Raw genomic sequence first — 19,995 nt, forward strand, 5'->3', positions numbered from 1 at the left:
ACTATTCCCCTCTTTCCCAGTCATTGAGTTTTGGTGCTTGTCCTCCTTTGATTGATCTTGATTGATACTTTTCTAGAACTGTTGCTCCCCCCTCCCCCAACTTCAATATTATTTATATATATATATATATATATATGATATAATTAAATCCATTTCCTGATTATAACACTACAAATTGTGAAGAGATTCAAGGGTGGCTGAATACTTATGCAAAGCACCGTAAACACACAATTAAGGTCTGGTGTTCCACAAAGATGTACCATTTTTATGATGGTCTTACAGTGATACGGTTAAAATTCAGATGAACGTTCATGATGAGGATTCTGTGAGTGACTACGTCCTGAACTTTACCGCTCAAAGCTTTTGATGGACTCTGTTCCGCTCGGCTACATCTTCACCCTGGCCTCGAGTCTTTTCTGTTACTCCCTGTCTGTCTCATCCCTCATTCTTTCTCTTTTCTGTCACCTTCTCTTCCAGCACTACAAGCCTAGACCATAATCTTGTGCCTGTCTGTCTTGTCTTCATTTCCTTCCTTCCTTGTTTTCACCATCTCCTCTCCTGTCCCTCTCCCATATCTGCTGCAGGAACAGGACGAAGTTTGGTGAGCACCTGCAGATGCAGACTAGACAGTGGATCAGGAGTGGCTGACTGGGCAGCAGTGAGTTTTTCTAAGAGAGGATTGGCTGGACTGCAGCTGGCCGGGTGCGTGCATTTCCAGTAAGCTTCCAGATAGTCGGCCATGTGCTCGCAGGCGTCCTCTAACTGATTCTCGTCCAGGATGATGTCGAACAGGTCCTGAAAAAAGACATGGAAGGTAGGGCGTAGATGTGAAAAATGATTAATGGGATAAAAGCAGGGAGGAGGGGAGGATTGAAGAGGGAGAGAAGGAAAAAGACGCAAACAGAGAAAAGTAGACATAAACAGTAACGAGTAAATTATTAATATTTCTTATTTAAGCTATTACTTCTGCTTCAAAAAGAGATGGCTATTATTAGAACAGCATATAAACCTTTCAAGTAATTTGGGAGAAGTGCATTGTCTGTTTTCTGGGATGAAACTGTGTCAGAAATAAGGTGACCCATTTAGGAATTTTTACAGATCCATTTAGTATAAATTTGAAATCAAAAAGGGAATTCAAAATTCTCCAAGGCTGTAGCATACATAGGGCTTAAACTAAGACGGGAACATTCAGACTGATCCCACACGCACTCTTGGGGTGCGTGCTATAGATAAAAATAGCATATTTTGGCCTGGGAAAACCCTTCACATCAACTTTTTCTACTATATATAGTTTTGAGAATTGCATGCTTTCATTTTTGCATGCATCTCAACTAGAAGTAAAGTTGTAGCAGTTTATAAAGTCTGTTTACCCCGGATCCGTTCTGACTTTCCTGTGGACGTTATCTGATTACAAACTCAATTGTGTCAGAAAACCACACTTAGCTAGCAATGTTTTAAACATCTTTAGCACATCTAACAGACTTAGGCAAAGTAAATAAAAACATTTCTGCATTATTTTTGGTGAAATTATGTTTATGATCTTTTAAAGTTGAGGTGTTAAAGCATTGGCAGTAATACCCGATTTTAGCTGAAACCATTAATTTTTTTCATAATGATTAGATTAACAAGAAGTAATTTGACCAAAATTGCTTGTCTTTGGGGATCAAGCAAATGCCACAATTAATTAAAAAAAAAAAAAACCCAACCCTGAGAAGTCCGGTCTGACTGCTCACCGAAAACAATCGCATTTTGTTACATGCGACTGTTCCAAGTACTGCTAAAGTTCAAATGAAAGCCCCCCCCCCCCCCCCCCCCCCCGGTGTAAACAGTTTTAGCTTTGTCTCAAATCTATCCCAATTATAAAAACCGAAATCCGGTGTATGTGTACGTCAACGTGTCCGTACTCACCGGAGGACACTGAGCCAGTTTGTCTGCTGCCACCATCTGCACGTTGAGGTGTTTCGCCTGAGACTTTCCTCTAGATTTGATTAATCTCTGTAACACCTGAACACAACACAAACACAATATCTGTATAGAAATCACACAATACCAAACGTCATCTCAACGCCGTCTGTTTCCGATGTCTCGATTTCTTCCATTCAGTAACTGTCAGTACAAATGACTGATCTCAACCAGGAGACATAGTAAATGAATGTAATATTGCTCATTTTACTCCTTTCACAAATATTACCATTTATCCTTTACTTCCATCCTGCATTTATGACTGTAATTTTATGTCTTACTGAGCTATCCATTATGAGACCGAGCTTATTTTATGAGGTAGCCATACCTAGTCATGCTTTGCCATCGAAGGAGACATGTACTGAGAGAGAAGACTTAAAGAAAGAGTAACAGAACGAGTGCTGGCTATATGCGTGTACCTTTGGAGAGGCAATCTTGACGTAGACGATGATTGGCGCGAGCGAAGTCTTGCCCAGCTGAGATGGATGGTTTATCGTGTCAGCATCCAGAACCACCAACTGCAATGTGCGTGCCAGCTCAAAGATCCTCTCAATCTCACTCTGTACCTCAGCTAACAGAGAGAAATGTACAGCAGTGGTTACTATACTACATGCTCATGTCAGTAACGTGTTCACTCACTGGCAGAACAGCCCTACTAGAAAGAAGCCAAATATTTTTAAATATAATCCAATTGTCTCGTATCAGGCAAAAGAAATCTGCCAATGAGGTAAGCAAATTGTGCTTGGCTAGAATTCTTAAAACTAGCATAAAAGGCCAAGCACTGAAAGACTGTAATGGGCCTTAAAACTAGACAAAAATACCACATTCTAAGCAAGTTGTGCTTATTACAAGCAATTGAAAGGCAGTTATTTAAGATAGACTTACTTAAAATTAGTATTTTGGGTACTTGATTGCACTGGCTTTAGGAATTTATCCCTTAATTTAAAATTAATAATTAGCAAAACAAATTTTTTTTTTTTAAATAATCGGCTTATTAAGGCACCAGAAGCGTTATTTTTTAGCGTTTTTATTGTGGATGCATGCGCAGATTTTTATTGACCGAAGTGCAAGACAAACAACCAAAACTGTGAAAACAAGAACCATAAACGTAACAGTGGACTCGAGGCAAAAATGTGCGGACTATGAGAGCGGCTGTAGGACACGTGATGACACTTGAACACAACAACAACAAAAGCTTGACAGTTCGGTGCGGAAAAACTAGAACTAGCCGTATATAGAGGTGCTTATTAGGGGTACTACAGAACAGGTGTAAGTGATCAGTGGGACATGTGACATGGTCATGTGACATGCTGGGGCTGATGGGTAATGTAGTTCAGTGTGGATTTCAGCATTAATTACGACACACAGCTGCTTCATTGAAAGAATGAAGTCTTGTTCCTCCGCTTTGATGTTACGCAAACCGTTGTTGTGGAAAAAACTCACCATGATCAAATTTATTATATTCATTAGTGAGTTCTTATTGTTACTGGCCTGTTTCATGAAATAAATCTGTACTGAGGGGTAAGCGGAGTTTATTTTACAGATAAAGGGTCCCTGACTTCATAGTTCGAGGACCCCTGATCTAGTCATTCAGGCTAGAAGTAATAAAAACTAGAAGTATTCACCTTTAAGTAATGCTGCTTTGTGGCAATGTCTATCCATATGTGTATGTCTGTTATTCAATCAATTACTGAATATAACTAGATCTGGGGAAGCTGATGTTTTGTGAGAGAGAGAGAGAGAGAGAGAGTGTGCGTGTGTGCTTTTAATGTGTGTGCTCAATGGTGATTGTACAAAAGATTGCCAGGAGTGCAATCAGGAGGTCATGCTACAAGGAATGTCTTTGATCTTAATCATGGCTCACTAATCAAGCCAAACTAACAGTCATACAAGCTTCCTGCTTTCCCTGTCTCCTGTTCATACACTTCAGTTCCTGCACCTTCCCCATGGGTCTTGGGCTCAATATTCTATCTTCAAATAAGCCTTACTCAAGCCGTTTATTACTGTTTATTAATGGTTACATAGTCTAGTAGATTAGACTAATATATTCTCTTATACCACAGCTCTGTTAAATTCTTGATTCTGATTGGCTGACAGAAGTTTCTGAGGTGTTGCAATAACGTTTTTAGTAAACGCACAGCTAAAGTAGTTCCAGTCAGGTCTTGACCGCATTACAGTTCCGTATCACTTCAGGAAGTTAACTGAAATAATGGAAAAGTTCGGCTACTGTCCACCACAGCACACGCATTTAACAACCAACAAAATGACAGAAAACTACGATTTTCCAGAAATAAGTAAGGAATAACTGAAGACCAGCCGTTTAATGATTAGACAAATAATGCGCACTCGAGGTGGTAATGTGGACATGAGGCGAATAAAAAAAGAAAAACCCTGTGAACAAGTAGGTCTATTGATGTTTATTTATTTATTTATTTATTCTATTTTTATAGTATCAGCATGAAACACTCTCTCTCTCTCTCTCCCCCTCTTTCTCTCTCCCTCTTTCTCTCTCGATCTCTCACTCTTTCTCTCTCTCTCTCGATCTCTTTCTCTCTCTCCCTCTTTCTTTCTCTCTCTCGACCTCTTTCTCTCTCTCTCGATCTCTCACTCACTCTTTCTCTCTCAATCTCTCACTCTCTTTCTTTCTCTCTTTCTTTCTCTCTCTCTCCCTCTTTCTCTCTCTCGATCTCTTTCTCTCTCTCTCGATCTCTCACTCTCTATTTCCCTCTTTCTCTCTCTCTCTCGATCTTTCTCTCTCTCCCTCTTTCTTTCTTTCTCTCTCTCGATCTCTCTCTCTCTCGATCTTTCTCTCTCTCCCTCTTTCTTTCTTTCTCTCTCTCGATCTCTTTCTCTCTCTTTTTCTCTCTCGATCTCACTCACTATTTCTCTCTCTTTCTTTCTCTCTCTCTCTCTCTCTCTCTCTCTCTCTCTCCCTCTCTCTCCAAAAACTGCATATCAATGGCTCGAGCCTCCGTTACTAGGTCTAAAATGGTGTTTTGGATGGAGGCTTAAATGGGATGCGTAATAAATGAGTTCCACACACGAGCATTTTAAGGACAAAAACCTGACAAATGTCTTGGAATAAAACATCTGAACAATGTCTTGTGGTGTGCTACCTGTGGCATGAGCGGAATAATTGACGACGGGCCGTTAAATGATTGATGAAATAACGCACACCCGAGGTGGTTAAACATCAGGTGTGCATTATTTTCTAATAATCCGACGGCCCGTCGTCAATTATTCCTTACATAAATAGTGGATATGTTTACTTTCTGCTGCTGTGGGGATGTAGACTTGTCAACGTGGTGGAAAAACAAAACAATGAGGCAGGTGGTGGAATTGTACTATTTCAGACTAGATGAATTCTATTCTGCACATTGTGTAAGACTATGCTTGGGAAGTATATTTTTATTTTGATATCTTTTGTAAGCGTACTGCTCTCATCAGTTTTTGCTTTAACTACGGAAAAGCCGACTAGTCCGTGATTTTTTTATTTATTTATTTTTTTAAAAATTGGGTCTAGTAAAAAATAATAGTCATGCAATCCTTTATCTAGACTATATGTTTTCCAAATATCCAAATGATATAACAGTAGGAAAGAGAACTCGCATGGAATTGCATATTGTATGCCAAGAACATACACGCGAACCAATGAATTACACTAAAGGCCAACATCTGATGCCGTTCTGATCTTTTTATTTATTTATTTTTAGACCCAGAACTAACTTGTGCCAAACGCAGCAGATTGATTTAAATCAGCGTTTCAGCCCTGTGAGACTCAAGTGGCCCGTGCAGAACATGGGCAGTCACTACACTACAGTCCTGCTGTGAATTCTAGTTAGTGTGAATTTATTGAGTAGTATTTATTACGGGCCATTTCAGTATTGTTTTTTGCGAGTTCTCATGAGCCAAATGAAACATGGCGTCAGGCCATGTTTGTCCCACAGGCCTCGTGTTTGACACTTGTGTTAAAACTCAAGGCCTGTGGGGACAAAAGCCTGTGTGTCCTACTTTCAAGTCTTGTTTTTAGGTTGTTTAGATGTCACTTTCTTAACCTTGTGGGGGGGAAAAAAGATGGCTGCAACATCCTTAAGAAGGGCCATTGCTCATTTACTATGGCATTCAAGGTGCATCAACACATGCTTTATGGACACTCATAAGCGCTGCAGTCATGCACAATGGGAATGTACAAAGACAAATGTAAGTCTGAAGGCTCAAATACACAAGTACAGTACGTAAGCTACACAAACACACACACACTCACCACACACATGCACTTACCAAGATTGGAGCGCGTGTTGGAGCGTTCGATGATGGCATGTTTACTGGGGTTATTCAAGACAGATCGCTTGGCTAGAGAAATGTCTGCTGTTACCCGAGTGATTGATATCCTAGGAACCAGAGTGAGAAAGAGAGCGTGTGCACAAGCCATTTAAGAAATTGACTTCCCAAAAATAATTCTACAAGAGGAAAGAAAGTGACACTGCATAACAGAACATAAAAAGTACTAGCTAGAACTCTAATAACTTTCTCTTTTTTTTGTGCTTTTCAGAAAACGATTTAGAAAAAAAAAAAAAAAAATGATCCATTTACACCAACTAATTTTATTAGGTAAAATTACCATTACTGGATTGTTCATAATTTGCTTTCATTTCAGCACACACACACACACAGCTGTGTTTTCTGTGCTGCGCTGGGAAGAGGCATGGTTCCCGTTCAGGGAAAACACTCAGGCCAGGAGAAGGCGCAGGCATGCAAGCCAGCCTTGTGCTTATGGTCCAGCATGGCCAATTAAGGCAATGAGACAAGACTATTTAAAGTAGCTCTACACAGATACACACGCTAATACATAAACTACCCCAAAGAAGGACCAGTCAGGACAGGAGCTTTTAGAGAAAGAGACAGAGAAGGACTTTTGGCAAGCCCTTACCTTCCCTCAAATCTGTGCTTCAGAAAGTCAAATAATGCTTTCTGCATCATGTCTGTCACCTGTAAAAAATAAAAATAAATGTGTGTAAATAAGAGATACAGTTGATGTATAGTAAACTTACAAATAATGCTACTAGCAGTATTACTGAAGATGAATATACATAACAGCTTCATATATACAGTATGTGTAATATCTTTATCTCTTTTAACGTATGATAGATAGATGAAAGACCTATAAGGAGTTCATTCAAGCTGAGCATCAAGCGCAGCATTGAAACCAACACGTGGTTAGGGAAAATGTCCACAATTTAATAGAATAACTGGAAATCCTATTGCAACACAACTGATTCTGGAAAGATAGTCCTTATTGAAGAATCTGACCTCATAACCCTTGAGTGAGGGTCCCACCAGGACCACAGGCCTCATGGAGGGCACCACGTCATATGGGGGGATGTGCTCAGTCTGGAGAGCGCACGAAAACACATGTCATTCTCCCTCTCCCACACTCAACCCTTCATGCCCATCCACTCCAATACATGACACGTTGACATAAACTTACATCACATTCAGTATAACTATTAAAACACACCATATACCAGGGTTTACCAATCCCAATTCACTGGACCCCATGACCTGCACATTTGAGTGGTTTTCCTACACTAAACACACCTGATCCAGCTCATGTGGTGCTTGATGATTAGCTGTTCAATCATCCACCCATCCATTTTCTGTACCGCTTGCCCTACACAGAGTCCTGGAGAGCCTGGAACCAATCCCAGGGAACTTGGGGCACAAGGCGGGATACACCCCATCGCGCACACTATGGACAATTTGGAAATGCCAATCTTTGGACCGGGGGAGGAAACTGAGCTACCCAGAGGAAATGGGGAGAACATGCAAGCTCTGCGCATAGAGGGCGTCAGAGGGGAATCGAACCCCCAACCCCGGAGGTGCGAGACAAGCGTGCTAAGCTCCCCATGTTCAGTCAGGTGTGTTGTATTACAGAAAACAACATGTGTAGAACATTGAGGTCTCTGGAATATGGATTGACAACCACTTTTGTATAGCCACACCAAATGACATAAAAATGCCAAGAAATGATATAAAAATCTAAATATACATTTCTTTCATAGTAGCCAGAAAACGATTTTCTGGTTACAGTCTGCAATGTGCATGAATTTTGTGTAAAAAATGAAAAATCTCACACAAGGCATTACTGTACAGAAAGTAGAGAAAATCCAACCATGTCAAAGTAGACCACTTGTTGAGAGATTTTTTGCTCTCGATGTTCAGTATTTAATGAAGCAGTGAGTCCACCTCATCACCATGTGCTGAAACTGTACCATCTAATTAACATTCTGTAATGTAAGATCAAATTTTGTCTTCATTTACAGCTGTAAATTAATCCTCTTAATTAAGCTTCTCAGCCGAAAGTGGAACGGCGGAAGTAGGTTGAGACTGATGTCTGTATCTATAAAGTTCCCACTTCACTGGTGAACGATAGTCATCTAGGACAGAATATGATAGAATAAAGGAATCTGGGCCTCCTTTATCAAATATTCATTTATTTGTAAATAATCTGTACATGAGAACTGTGGTGTTCAACGAAAACGTGGTTCATTTGGGAAAATGTGCTTTATCCTATCAGAGCAACTTCATTTTCTGGAAGTTTATGTATAATGAGGCTCATTAGTGTGAACTTCAACTGATAGACTTGAAATAATATAATTGGCCTAGGAATATACATTGCGTTATCAAGTTTGAACCGCTTATTTATTACAAACTTGCTGAAAAGTTTATTAATGACTTCCAGAACAAATCCATCACATAAGACAAATAAAACTATAGCCTTTCAAATAAGAAATAGCACCCTATAAATATGGAGTTAATATGGGTGTACGCTAGACGGACCGCTGCGATGGCTGAGCTGCATTACCGGAAGACTTTGCGCACTCGGCCATTAAGAGACACTCTTTAACAGTCATCATTTTCTTGTTTTCAGCTCTCTGTGACTTTTCATGGACTTTTGTGGCCACCACTACGATGCAAAACAGCTGTGCTGTGAACGCGCTTGGTGGCTTATAGGCGATCGACATTTATCAGCACGTGCACCTGACTACGAAGAAATTCAGCGTTACTGAAAGTTTTGTAAAACTGATGGCGGTTTTTTTTTAGTTCAGTTTGGCCTACCAAAACATTTACACACAATTTTAGGAAAAGATTGATAAACAAGGCCCGATATGTACGACACAGATGCTAGGAATATCATAGATCTCGGTCTAACGCAAGAACTCGGTCTTCTTGTTGAGCGTGATCATGCGTTATTGTTTTAGATCTATTCAACGGTAAAGATGAACACTGTAATCCATCAGAAAAACAGATAAACAACACACATATCACATTTGATCAAAGGCATACAGTACATGTTCGGTATCGATGACACAATCGGTGCATTAGACGATTAGACAACAGACACGTGTTAGTCAAGCAAGCAAGAATAGAACACTATTTTGTAACACAAACGTGAATGGGAACTCGAGTTGTCTAGTAATGCAAAGCATTAAAAATGAATCAAACCCGAACACAGGTCCCGAGCGAATTTTCTCAGTATATCTGATGTTCGTTGTGTTGTTTATATATATATATATATATAAAAAGCATTTACATCAGGATAGACTAAACAAACTTTGAAACGTTCTATTTTTGCATTACATGTGAACTAGGTTGGGAAAATGAAATACCACAATAAAACTGAGGTCCCATTCGTTGTATCACAATCTCACACACACAAACATCTACTGTATGTTAAAGTTAGATTCCATTACAGAGATGGATTAGTGGGGAGGGGAAAAAAAACACAGCAATGCAGAGACTCCAGTGGGCCTTACAGGCTTCGGGAGACTCCTACATGTCCTTATAGCAGCCTAAACTTACCGACTTCAGCTTCTGCTTAGCTGAGAGAAGGAGCGAGGGAGAAGGACAGAAAGGAAGTGAAAGCATTAAGTGAAAGAGGACAAAAGGAAAGCAGAAGAGGATAGAAGAGTGGGAATTTGAGGACAGAAATTGAGAGAGCAGACAGAGGGGGGGAAAAGTAAATCGGTTAGCTAGGCGAGCATGCTTATTGCTCTCGTGCGGTTATACAGACAGACATGTTTTAAGGACAGACAGGTGGACGCACACTGCGTGGTGTTGGAGAGACATACAACCGTACGGAGGAGTGTGAAAAACGGGAAGACCCGCCTCTCGGGTTACCTTCTTAAAGAAGGGCATTCGTTTCTCACGGGTTAAAGTGGATATGACTTGGTTTGGGCTGGCTTTAGGAGAACGCTGCTGGGGAGGAGGAGGAGGTTCAGGCTCCTCCGACTCTAAACCCACAGCATCTATGTCAATGGCTACACACACATATAGACATATACATACAGTTACATATGGGACTTGGCAAACTAAATGCAAGGAATTCGACTATACGGATCTTTAAAAAATAATGCCTGCATGTATGTTCATTTCACACTGAAAACACTAAAACTTATTGAAACGCTAGGACTGTTAGCATTGGAGTGCAAAAAACAAAGCAGCAGTACTGATCATGTGTGATCAAACTCACACTTTCCCAAAATAAAACATTATTAACACTCTTTTATAATGCCATAACATCGTATAAAATGCATTATCTTCCTCACATACAATATCAACATAGACGTTAAGGCTGTCCGAACAAATTTAACTGTTCAAATAGATCATTTTTCTGGATATTTATGCATGCAAATATAAAAGATCCATAGTCCAATGTTATTCCTAAAATTCATAATCTATAATCCAAAAATGCATGCCATTCATTTTATATTCATTTGTTCAACTTCAGTCCCCTATACAAGGCCGTGAGCCTCTCCTGAGTGGTGAATACACGCTGGATGATGCGCCAAATCCATCACACTATTTGTATGAAAATTCTATTGAATTAAGTGTCCATGAAGTATTATTGTGTGTACGTATGTGTACTCTTTCAGAAAAGAGGGTTCTCCAAGGGTTCCTTAAGGGTTCATTGGACAATTAAGGGTTTGTGTCCAGATTTCTTGTAGGTAAATACTTCTCAGCAGAACCCTTAAGGACTGCCCCAAAGGGACAACTGAAGAAGGGTTAGGAATTTGCTCAGTAGGTAACATATGCACAGTGATGTGCAACCTGTGGCTCTGAAGGTGCTCTTTCACACTGCACTGGCTATGGTGGAATTCAATATGCCAAAGTGAAAGGATTTTATTATTTATTTATTTAACTACGACGGCTTTTTTTGTGTCATGGCACACAACATATTTTGGTTGTACAGCTGTTTAGGGAAATCTCGCTATCTTGGCTAGCTCCTTTGGAACAAAAACTGATCTCTAGCGCACATTACAAGGTACATGTACTTATATAAACATTTTGCACATTCGTGTTCCTTAGACTTAGAACACAAGTCCAAATGTAATGCTCAAGATTGCTCATGGTTCCACGTTTGGGGTCAGTTTATATTGGGAAGGGTTCGAGTCTCAGTCTATGTAAGTATAGTGTGCTTGCAGAACATTTTAGGGTTAGGGCTATTTTTTTTTTTTTTTAAATTCCCTCACTTTTGGGTTGAATATCTCTTGTGGAGGACCAGATAGGAACCTAAAATTGTCACAGAAATAAGTCCTCTATAGTAGCATTCTGTGGTAAAAATTGTGAGTTTGAGATTTGAGGTAAACTCTGCTGGACAGTTGGTCCAGGTGTATAGTTGGTATGCGTGAATAGATTTGATCCGAATATGGAAGTACAGTGTTGAGTTGGGTGTTTATAAATGAACAGTGTCATAAACAGAGCTGTGATGTTTCTCCTGTGATAAAAGCAGTAAATGACTACAGCTCAGAAGTCACTTACGGCCCTAACAGAATTTACACAGCAACATTCGTAGTACCTGGTTACATGTAAGAATTTTTACCATCGTTTAGCTGGAAATCATATACGATATAAAGACCATGTAGCTTTAGAGCCATAATCAACCTTTTATATTACACCATGATGATCAATGTTTTCTTTCTGAATTCGAAAATAAATTGAACGTGTGAGATAACTAAATAAGCAACTAACCTGAGGAGGGAGGAGTAGACTTTCGAGAGCTTGGGACAATGTCCCCTAAACTGGACAAGGAGTTAGCCCCCAATTTGCTACAGAAAGAGAGACAGAAAAAAAGATTGTTTGTGACAAAGCAGGTGACATTTCTGCAGCAATAAGTCTACATAAACAAATAGCAAGTTTAATTTAGTATGCTGTCATCTATGCCTGTGTGTGCGTGTGTGTGTGTGTATGTGTGTGTGAGAGAAAGCGAGCATATGCCTGGAGAATTTGCTCTGTTTGGTTCGTTGCTCCTGGTGGATGCGAAGGTTTTCTAACTTCACTGGACTGGGGATGAAACCGATCTCACATCCTTCCTTCACCAAGCGGCCAATCCACCAGTCATTATTGAACTTCTGCCAAAAGGACATATAGAGACAATAAATCAGCATCAGCATTATATCATCCGTTCATCCATCAGTTCAATAAACATACACTTGCAAAACAATTAGCTCTGTTTCAGTCACACAGTGAATTACTAGAGGTGTGTGTGTGCTTATTTATTACTAACCTCTTTTACATGTAGGAAATCTTTAGCTTCAAATGAAATGGCCATGCCAGGCACGGGGACGTCATCGTCGAGGGAAGCACTGTAGCTAACATTTGTACGAACAGCAAACGCTACTGGTTTTGTCTGCTCAGGATAAATGGAAATAAAAAGAATGGAGAGAACGAAGAGTGATGAGAACCAACTTCATCAAGTTAAGTCCGACTTAAATCCTCCCGTTGCATAAATTAGAAATATCCATTTGTCTTTTTGCTATCCAAACCCCACTATTTGACCATACCATGTTAACCTGGTTACACTATTACTATTAATATATCACTATTACTATGGCAGGGATCATCATATCCACAAAGAGCCGGGGTGGCTGCAGGTTGTCATTCCAACCCACAACACATAATAGTGATTTGGAATCTGGTGTACTTCCTGCTTGGTTATAAACCTGCCACAACAACCTTTCACAGATAAGATTCAATACCCCTGACCTCCAGGGTCGGGAGTTCGAATCCCGTCCCTGCCCTGTGTATGCGGAGTTTGCATGTTCTCCCCATAGTTCAGGGGTTTCTTCCCCCAGTCCAAAGACATGCATTGTAGGCTGATTGGCATCTCTAAATTGTCCATAGTGTGTGAATTGTTGTGTGAATGTATATGTGAACCCGTCCAAGGTCCTCCCCCGCCTTGTGCCCCGAGTTCCCTGGAATAGGCTCCGGGCTCTTCCTGACCTTATGTAGGATAAGTGGTACAGAAAATGGACCGATGGATGTTTGGCCCAGAAGTCCAAAGAGAACATATCTGTCTAACAAAATTGGTAAACTGGTTACATGTCCTGATTAATGTACTATATGATTGCTTACTTTCTCCATGAGGCTACTGCACAATGTTTACTGCACTTATTTACCTGCTAGGAAGCTTGTCATATGATGATACAAGTGGGATTTCAGTATCAAATTATTCACAGTCTCATTTTATGTCCCAGTAGCCAGACCTGTCAAAATATACAACCATAACAACCAAGACTTGTCCAGTCTCACAATATTAACATCATTGCCATGAACTACCTTCGTGACAGTTTCACAGGAAATGACTAAAACAACACGCTGGCGGGAATTAAAGGCTAAAATTACATGTGGATACAATTGTCTACTATTTGTCATATGCTACGACCGATTTGAATGAACTTCGTCGCAAAACTACCTCAAGTAGAGCAACAGTGTCATCTCTGTGTAGGAATGAGCTTTTTTTAGTCAGTGTGTGGCTAGACGCCATTGTGCCTGCTCTAAAAATAGAACTCAGTCAGAGGAACTGGGGGAGTCTGACTCACTCATGAGTCATGAGTGAATGCTAACATTTATGTTATCGGTGCTCACGAGCACTAACTAACACAACACAAAGTTAAAAGTCAGGGAGCCTGTCAAGATAGGGTAATTGGTAAGGATTTCAAAAGCTGAAGGCTATTGACACCCTCAGAAGATCACTACACATCAGTGGTGTAGCCAGCAGCGATGAGGAAATATACAGTACTAAACATCATCACTGTGCGGTCTGTACGATTTAAATGGCATATACTGTATGTTGCCATGCATTTTGGCTGGATGCCATTCAGTAGGAAGTGGGAGTGGTGACGGCACAAATTTGTTGTTTTTATTAGTATTAATCTTGCCATATTAATACTATTGTCATTAAATACCTTTATGAGATTATGCTAGTAATAGAGAATATGACCTCTTATAAAACCAGATCTACCCCTTTTTATTTCCTCCTCCTGCAGTAGACCACTAGTATTCCATTGCTTGTCACCTTGATATTCCTATACCGAGAGTGTAGCTATCAGGCTAAAAGCTTTGAAACATAAAATGTGATTTAAAAAACTAAAAAAAGTCCTAAGGGACGCTTTAGTTTTACATTTGGTTTTACAATATCCGACACAAATATAGCCATGTTAATGAAGGTTAGGACGGATGCAAGTGCAGGTATGGCAGATTTAATAAAATAACGAGTCCAAGGGATCAGGCAGAAATCAATAAACATGGACAGGCAGAGGTCAGGTGATCAGACAAGACAGAAAACAAGAACAAAGTCAAAACCGGAATAAACAAATACGGAATCAAGGTTCGGTAACGGCAGCGGTAAAATGTAACTGCGTATAATACTTCGCAAAGACGTTGTGTACGAGAGTCTCTTTTATGCGTGGTGTGATTGTGAGTGAACAGGTGTCTCTGATTAGTCCTCAGGAGAAGGTGACGTGTTTCAGGAGTTGTAGTCGTTGGCCATGTTTGTAGTTTGTGGTGCAGTCTGGGAAATGGAGTCGTGAGTTTGCCATGACATGACGAACATAATCAACTGAGCCTCTATGTGTGCTGTGTTAATCTGCCACAAATAACCATTGCTTACATGCAACGGTATTAATACTTATATAAGAAATATATGTACATATAGTAACTTTGAAATCTTAACGACGTATTATATTACTTGGTCGCATAAAACTGCACACAGTAGCGCTGCCAACAGGAAAATACGCACTATTCTACATGACAAAATGCAGAGCAGTGTATCTGTAGTTTATAGGCACAGTATGTCGGCATCATGGTGAGAGAAAGGCTTAAGTAGGTTCAGATTTATTGCTTAATTTTTCACTTCCTGGCGTTTCCAATTTCCTGTTATAAGCCGCATCTCAACTCGAGAATTCTCACGGGTGTGTTGGCGTAACCGGTGCACCAATCAATCAATAGAGGGGTGCATTCTCAATGCGGCAGTGTTTGTGGAAGATATGAAAGCCAGAACGGCAGAATCCCCCCTCAGTGCTGTAGCAGAGAACAATTTCTGAGAATGGAGGATTTCAAAACAAGCGATTTTAAAAATAACTCGGGCTGACAAGAAGGACAACGGAGAAAATGCGAGGAGAGACTTTGGGAATATCAATTTACAATCCATTTCACATAGATTACATTAAATGAGACACACACACACACAAACACACACACAAAGGCAACTACAATAAGCTGTATAGTTGGAATGCAATTATGACACTGCCTCGTTTTCAACTGAAAATGTAGTGTACAACTGGGTTTGTAAAGTGAAGACATAATCTGAAAAAAAGCACCAAAGGGCAGCCTTTAATACCTGACGAACATGCACTATAAAATTTGACTGAATGCTATACAACACTGTAGTTCGATGATAGAGTGAGAATCTATGTCCCTTGAATGACCTTAATTCAGAGTGAACACAAAAGAGAGGATGACAGGAAGGTTGTCTCTAGAGTCTAGTGGAATACATAAATCAAGAGATTTTGATGGACAGACATGCAGTGGAGGGAGAAGATAATGAGCGTGAATACATCATCCATTCATATACAGTTGAACAGTGACAGATGTGTAGCTGTGAGTGTGTGGGTCTGAACGAGAGTGAGCTGAAAAAGAGAAAACCAATGTCATTAGCATCCCAAAGATGGCCCACACACATACACACATGTACATGTGTAGACTGAATTATGTGTGTGCCACAGAGAGGAATGGTGTTCTCTACTATACACTGTGCACACACACATTACTACCCTTCTGCTCTGGATGACCGGGTAAGACTACTGCTGTCAGCTCTTCTCTTTCTGTCCGTCCGTCCTTTTTGACCTTGCCATCCCCCTTCTTTACAAAAACCTAATCCTTTACCCTAATGCAAACGTAATCTTTAAACCGAAAGAAAACACACTTAAACTAATTAATTTTATCAGTAATTATATCAAATATAAAATGCCTTTTTATTACATTTTAAAATACCTCTCCACTCACATTTCTGTTTACTTTTCACTATTTACATGCCTTCTCTTTCTCACAGACCATCTGTTATGCAACACAGGCTGCCATAATATATGCAGTACTGACCATGCAGAGAGAGCGCACATTTCTGTGTGTGTGTGTGTGTGTGTGTTGAAGGGGTGGTAGTTGTTGTGGTGACTTTGTTTTTATATCTGGGTCCAGACAAGGATAGGAATATCTAAAGTGGTGGCGTTGGTGGTGGGAGGAGGGGGGGCAGCTATACAGTACATTGGGGAATTGCATGTTTTCATGTTTCCATATCTTGGTCCCTACAAGAATACAAATCTCGGCAGGGGACAGGGTGGTGGTGGGGAGAATAGGATTATCTGAGATAGTCCGGTTGGGTATCGGAACTGGGATCACACGGAAAGCGATAAAAAAAAAAAGTTCCACAAGCTGGAGTTTTTATGTTCATGTAAGCAAACGATTAGATATGAAGATTGTGGGACAAACAAAGAGAGCAATCATTAATGTCATTCATCCTCAGTAACGTCCTGGTCAGGGTCGCATAGGTTTAAATTAGGCTAATGGTAGATAAAGATCTCCTATAATTATTATAATCTTCTGTATATAACTGTATATCACTATGATGGCCGTGTAGCATCCATAACATTCTTATTCTACACTACACATTAAAATGAGCCTATTGCAGATCAGCAGCCTGAACAATTCAATTCCCATGAATGACTAAAGTCCTGTTGCATTTTGGGACCATAATATTATAAGATTGTGTCTGGGTTAAAAATGAAAAGGGAGATTCAAATTACGGATAATTACCTGAGTAATTAAAGTCTCAAGACGATGTGTCGTTTTTAAAAGCTCGGTTTATGAGGGTGCTGTTTGTATGACTGTGTGCATGTGGAAGCATGTGGCTGTTTTCCTGTCCAAGGGTAATGAATAATTTCTTATTCCTGTCCCCATGCCTATGTGCTATTGTACATCTGGCCTTGCTATGAATATTCATGCATCTGATGCATTTTTAATATGAGATTGATGGCCAGTGCTATATTTAACACGGTGGAGGAAAAACATGGCTAAAGAGAGAAAGAAAAAAAGGAAAAAGGAGAGATTAATGGGGGCGGGGGGGAAGAGGGGAAAAAAACATGACTGAGAGGAAGTTTGTATGTGCGAGAGAGAGAGAGAGAGAGAGAGAGAGAGAGAGAGGCAGGCAGGCACACAGAGTATAAGAAATAGCCCAGCTCTGAACACCTGCTTCATTTTGCCTTTCAGAAACCTGTTTCTAAAAATGAAAGAAGCTCCAGACAACCTAAAGTAGCCCTGAAGCTGTGTCTAAAACCTAGCCAGCCAGACATCTCTGGAAACAACAAGTGTACGTGTCTTCTGTGTGTGTGTGTGTGTGTGTGTGTGTGTGTGTGTGAGCGAGAGAGAGAGAGAGAGAGAGAGATGACAGAGATGACAATTGTGGATGATGTGTATGCCTATCTATCAAAAGCGCATACAGTCATGTATAACATGTTGCCATTGTCGTTAAAGGTCTTTTCTAATTAGCACACAGACGCACATGAGTTCATTCATAGTCTATTTTCATATAGCCTATTATAATAACAGACTGGCCAATCTATACACTGCTTATCTAAAATACGGGTGTTAATCGAGTCAGTGCTACCGGCCAGAAAGTTCATTTTCAGTAAACAATGTGCGAGATTAGAATCGTCAGGTTCATAACTGGGGCAAGAGAAAAGCATTCGCCCAATTGTAAGGAGATGACGTACCAAATCCTCATGATGCCACGCCCATCTGTGGCTGGGAGTTCAAGAGAGAGTAATTGGCCGTGTTCCCTGTCAGTCATAGCGACCCTAGCCTATGATGAGTTTCTCTGAGTTTATGTATGTGGAAGAGGGCAGATGGTGTGTGTTATGCTACTCTGTGACGTAGCATGAGCATCAGTTCAAAAAAGGTGCTATGGCTAGCTTCATGTGTCTCAGAGGAAGCATGTTAGCATTCACCCTCGCTGATTGGTAGCTGTTATGTGATAGGGGAGAGCTAGCTTGTGGGTAGGAGTTGGCATATAAACATATTAGGACAAAATGGGGGAAAAACCCCATCATTTATATTGTGAGGAATGGTCCTGTGCTGTACATGTGCATGTACACTACACCATTTAGGCCATTTTTCTGGATCTGATTGCCGAGATTATTGCTAATATGTATAACATACGGTCATTTTCAGATTTAACAAAAGAAATGTGTAGTGAATTCTCAGCAGCTTTCCCCCAGAAATTAGAAATGTGGTTAATTCTTCTCTTTTTCTGTGTGTTGAGCACATTTGAGTCATCTCATTTCAATATCAGGTCTACAAACGTGACCGATTATGCATTCATCAGTGCTTTATTTTGAACGTCTATATTTAGCACAGAATGAGCAACAATTCATTTTTGAAAGCCGGTTTCTGTTTGCAACACTTCAGTTTTAAGTTATACATCACTGTTATATAGCAAGGCTATATTGGAGGCAGAGGCTGCAAGGGGATGCAAGATTATTTTTTTTTAAATAGAAAAAAATCTGGTTTTGTCATCCCCATTGTCATTTTAGTTTTCGTGACTGGGACTGACGACTGTCAGAGCCTTCGGAGGCAAATCCACCGCTGCGGTGAGAGTTGAGGCTATGAAGCGTGCGTACTTCAGGAAAGCAGCCGGCCCTGATGACATTTCTGGCCATGTACTGAGATCCTGTGCTGGTTTGTTCAATCTGTTGTCATTCCTGTGCCTAAGAACAATAAGCCCTCTTGCCTAAATGCCTATCGTCCTGGAATCCTCACATCACTTGTCATGAAGGTTTTTGAGAGGCTTATCAAAAACTCCATCTGCTCCTCCATCCCTGACACCACTGACCCCACTCCATTTCGTCTATCTATCACCCCAATAGGTCTACTGAGGATGCCATCTCTTACATCCTACACACCACCCTCACCCACACCGACATCTACATGACTCTGCTGTTTATAGACTATAGCTCAGCTTTCAATACAGTAGTCCCACACAGGTTGGCCTCCAAGCTCAGCGACCTCGTTCTTAATGCCCCCCCTCTGTGACTGTACTGTTTTCTCTTCCTGTTACTCAGTGAAATTGTGCATTCCAATTATTTTTGATAGCTTAGCCCATAGACTATAGCCTCATCTGTTTAAAAATTAGTCTGTATTTTGTTGTTGTTATTATTTTCAACTTGGAGGCAGACTAATTTTAGAAAATGAACCCACATTGCTCCTAGCTGTATTGTTTAAGCTAATGTAGCATATACATATCCATCTTCATTCAGCAAAAAACCTCGTTGACATAAAATGCACAAATGTTGGGTATTTGTGATCAATTGTATGTTTGCTGGTTAGCATTCCGTCACCAGCTTATGATAGTTAATGGTCAAAAGATTTGCCTATATACTGTATGTATACGAATGAGAGAAACAGCACAAAATATCAACGGATAATAAAACATTTCAGATATTTATAGCCACGTCCCAGATCATTTTCCGCCATGTTAGTACAGTTCTTGCTTTTTTCTGCTCTAACACACCCACTGTAAGCTAAATGGGGAACTTGGCAATTAGCAAAAGAGTTGTTTCAGCAAAATATGCAGGACAGGGATGAATAATCTCTCAAACAAACCAACGTATTATGTTAATAATGTTTACTTAAGGTCTCACA

At 40.2% G+C, this 19,995-nt stretch overlaps 1 protein-coding gene across 6 annotated transcripts in view; it reads right to left on the minus strand.

The window, feature by feature from the left end:
- The window catches only part of cacnb2a (calcium channel, voltage-dependent, beta 2a), a 68,631-nt gene that overhangs the window by 5,197 nt on the left and 43,439 nt on the right, over window positions 1–19,995 (minus strand). For 4 of the 6 annotated variants that reach the window (XM_053628245.1, XM_053628248.1, XM_053628249.1 and 1 more), the window contains 10 exons: window positions 12,530–12,652; window positions 12,241–12,374; window positions 11,995–12,071; window positions 10,144–10,283; window positions 7,273–7,353; window positions 6,893–6,951; window positions 6,244–6,353; window positions 2,382–2,533; window positions 1,909–2,004; window positions 610–795 (listed from right to left, as the gene is read on the minus strand). In XM_053628245.1, the coding sequence (XP_053484220.1) occupies window positions 610–795; window positions 1,909–2,004; window positions 2,382–2,533; window positions 6,244–6,353; window positions 6,893–6,951; window positions 7,273–7,353; window positions 10,144–10,283; window positions 11,995–12,071; window positions 12,241–12,374; window positions 12,530–12,652 (1,158 nt within the window). Of the gene's footprint in view, window positions 1–609; window positions 796–1,908; window positions 2,005–2,381; window positions 2,534–6,243; window positions 6,354–6,892; window positions 6,952–7,272; window positions 7,354–9,825; window positions 9,846–10,143; window positions 10,284–11,994; window positions 12,072–12,240; window positions 12,375–12,529; window positions 12,653–19,995 lie in introns of all 6 variants that reach the window. The other 2 variants (XM_053628247.1, XM_053628251.1) reach the window with 1 other exon arrangement.

This window comes from Ictalurus furcatus, chromosome 7 (genome assembly GCF_023375685.1).
Source record: "Ictalurus furcatus strain D&B chromosome 7, Billie_1.0, whole genome shotgun sequence".
Lineage (NCBI taxonomy): Eukaryota > Metazoa > Chordata > Actinopteri > Siluriformes > Ictaluridae > Ictalurus > Ictalurus furcatus.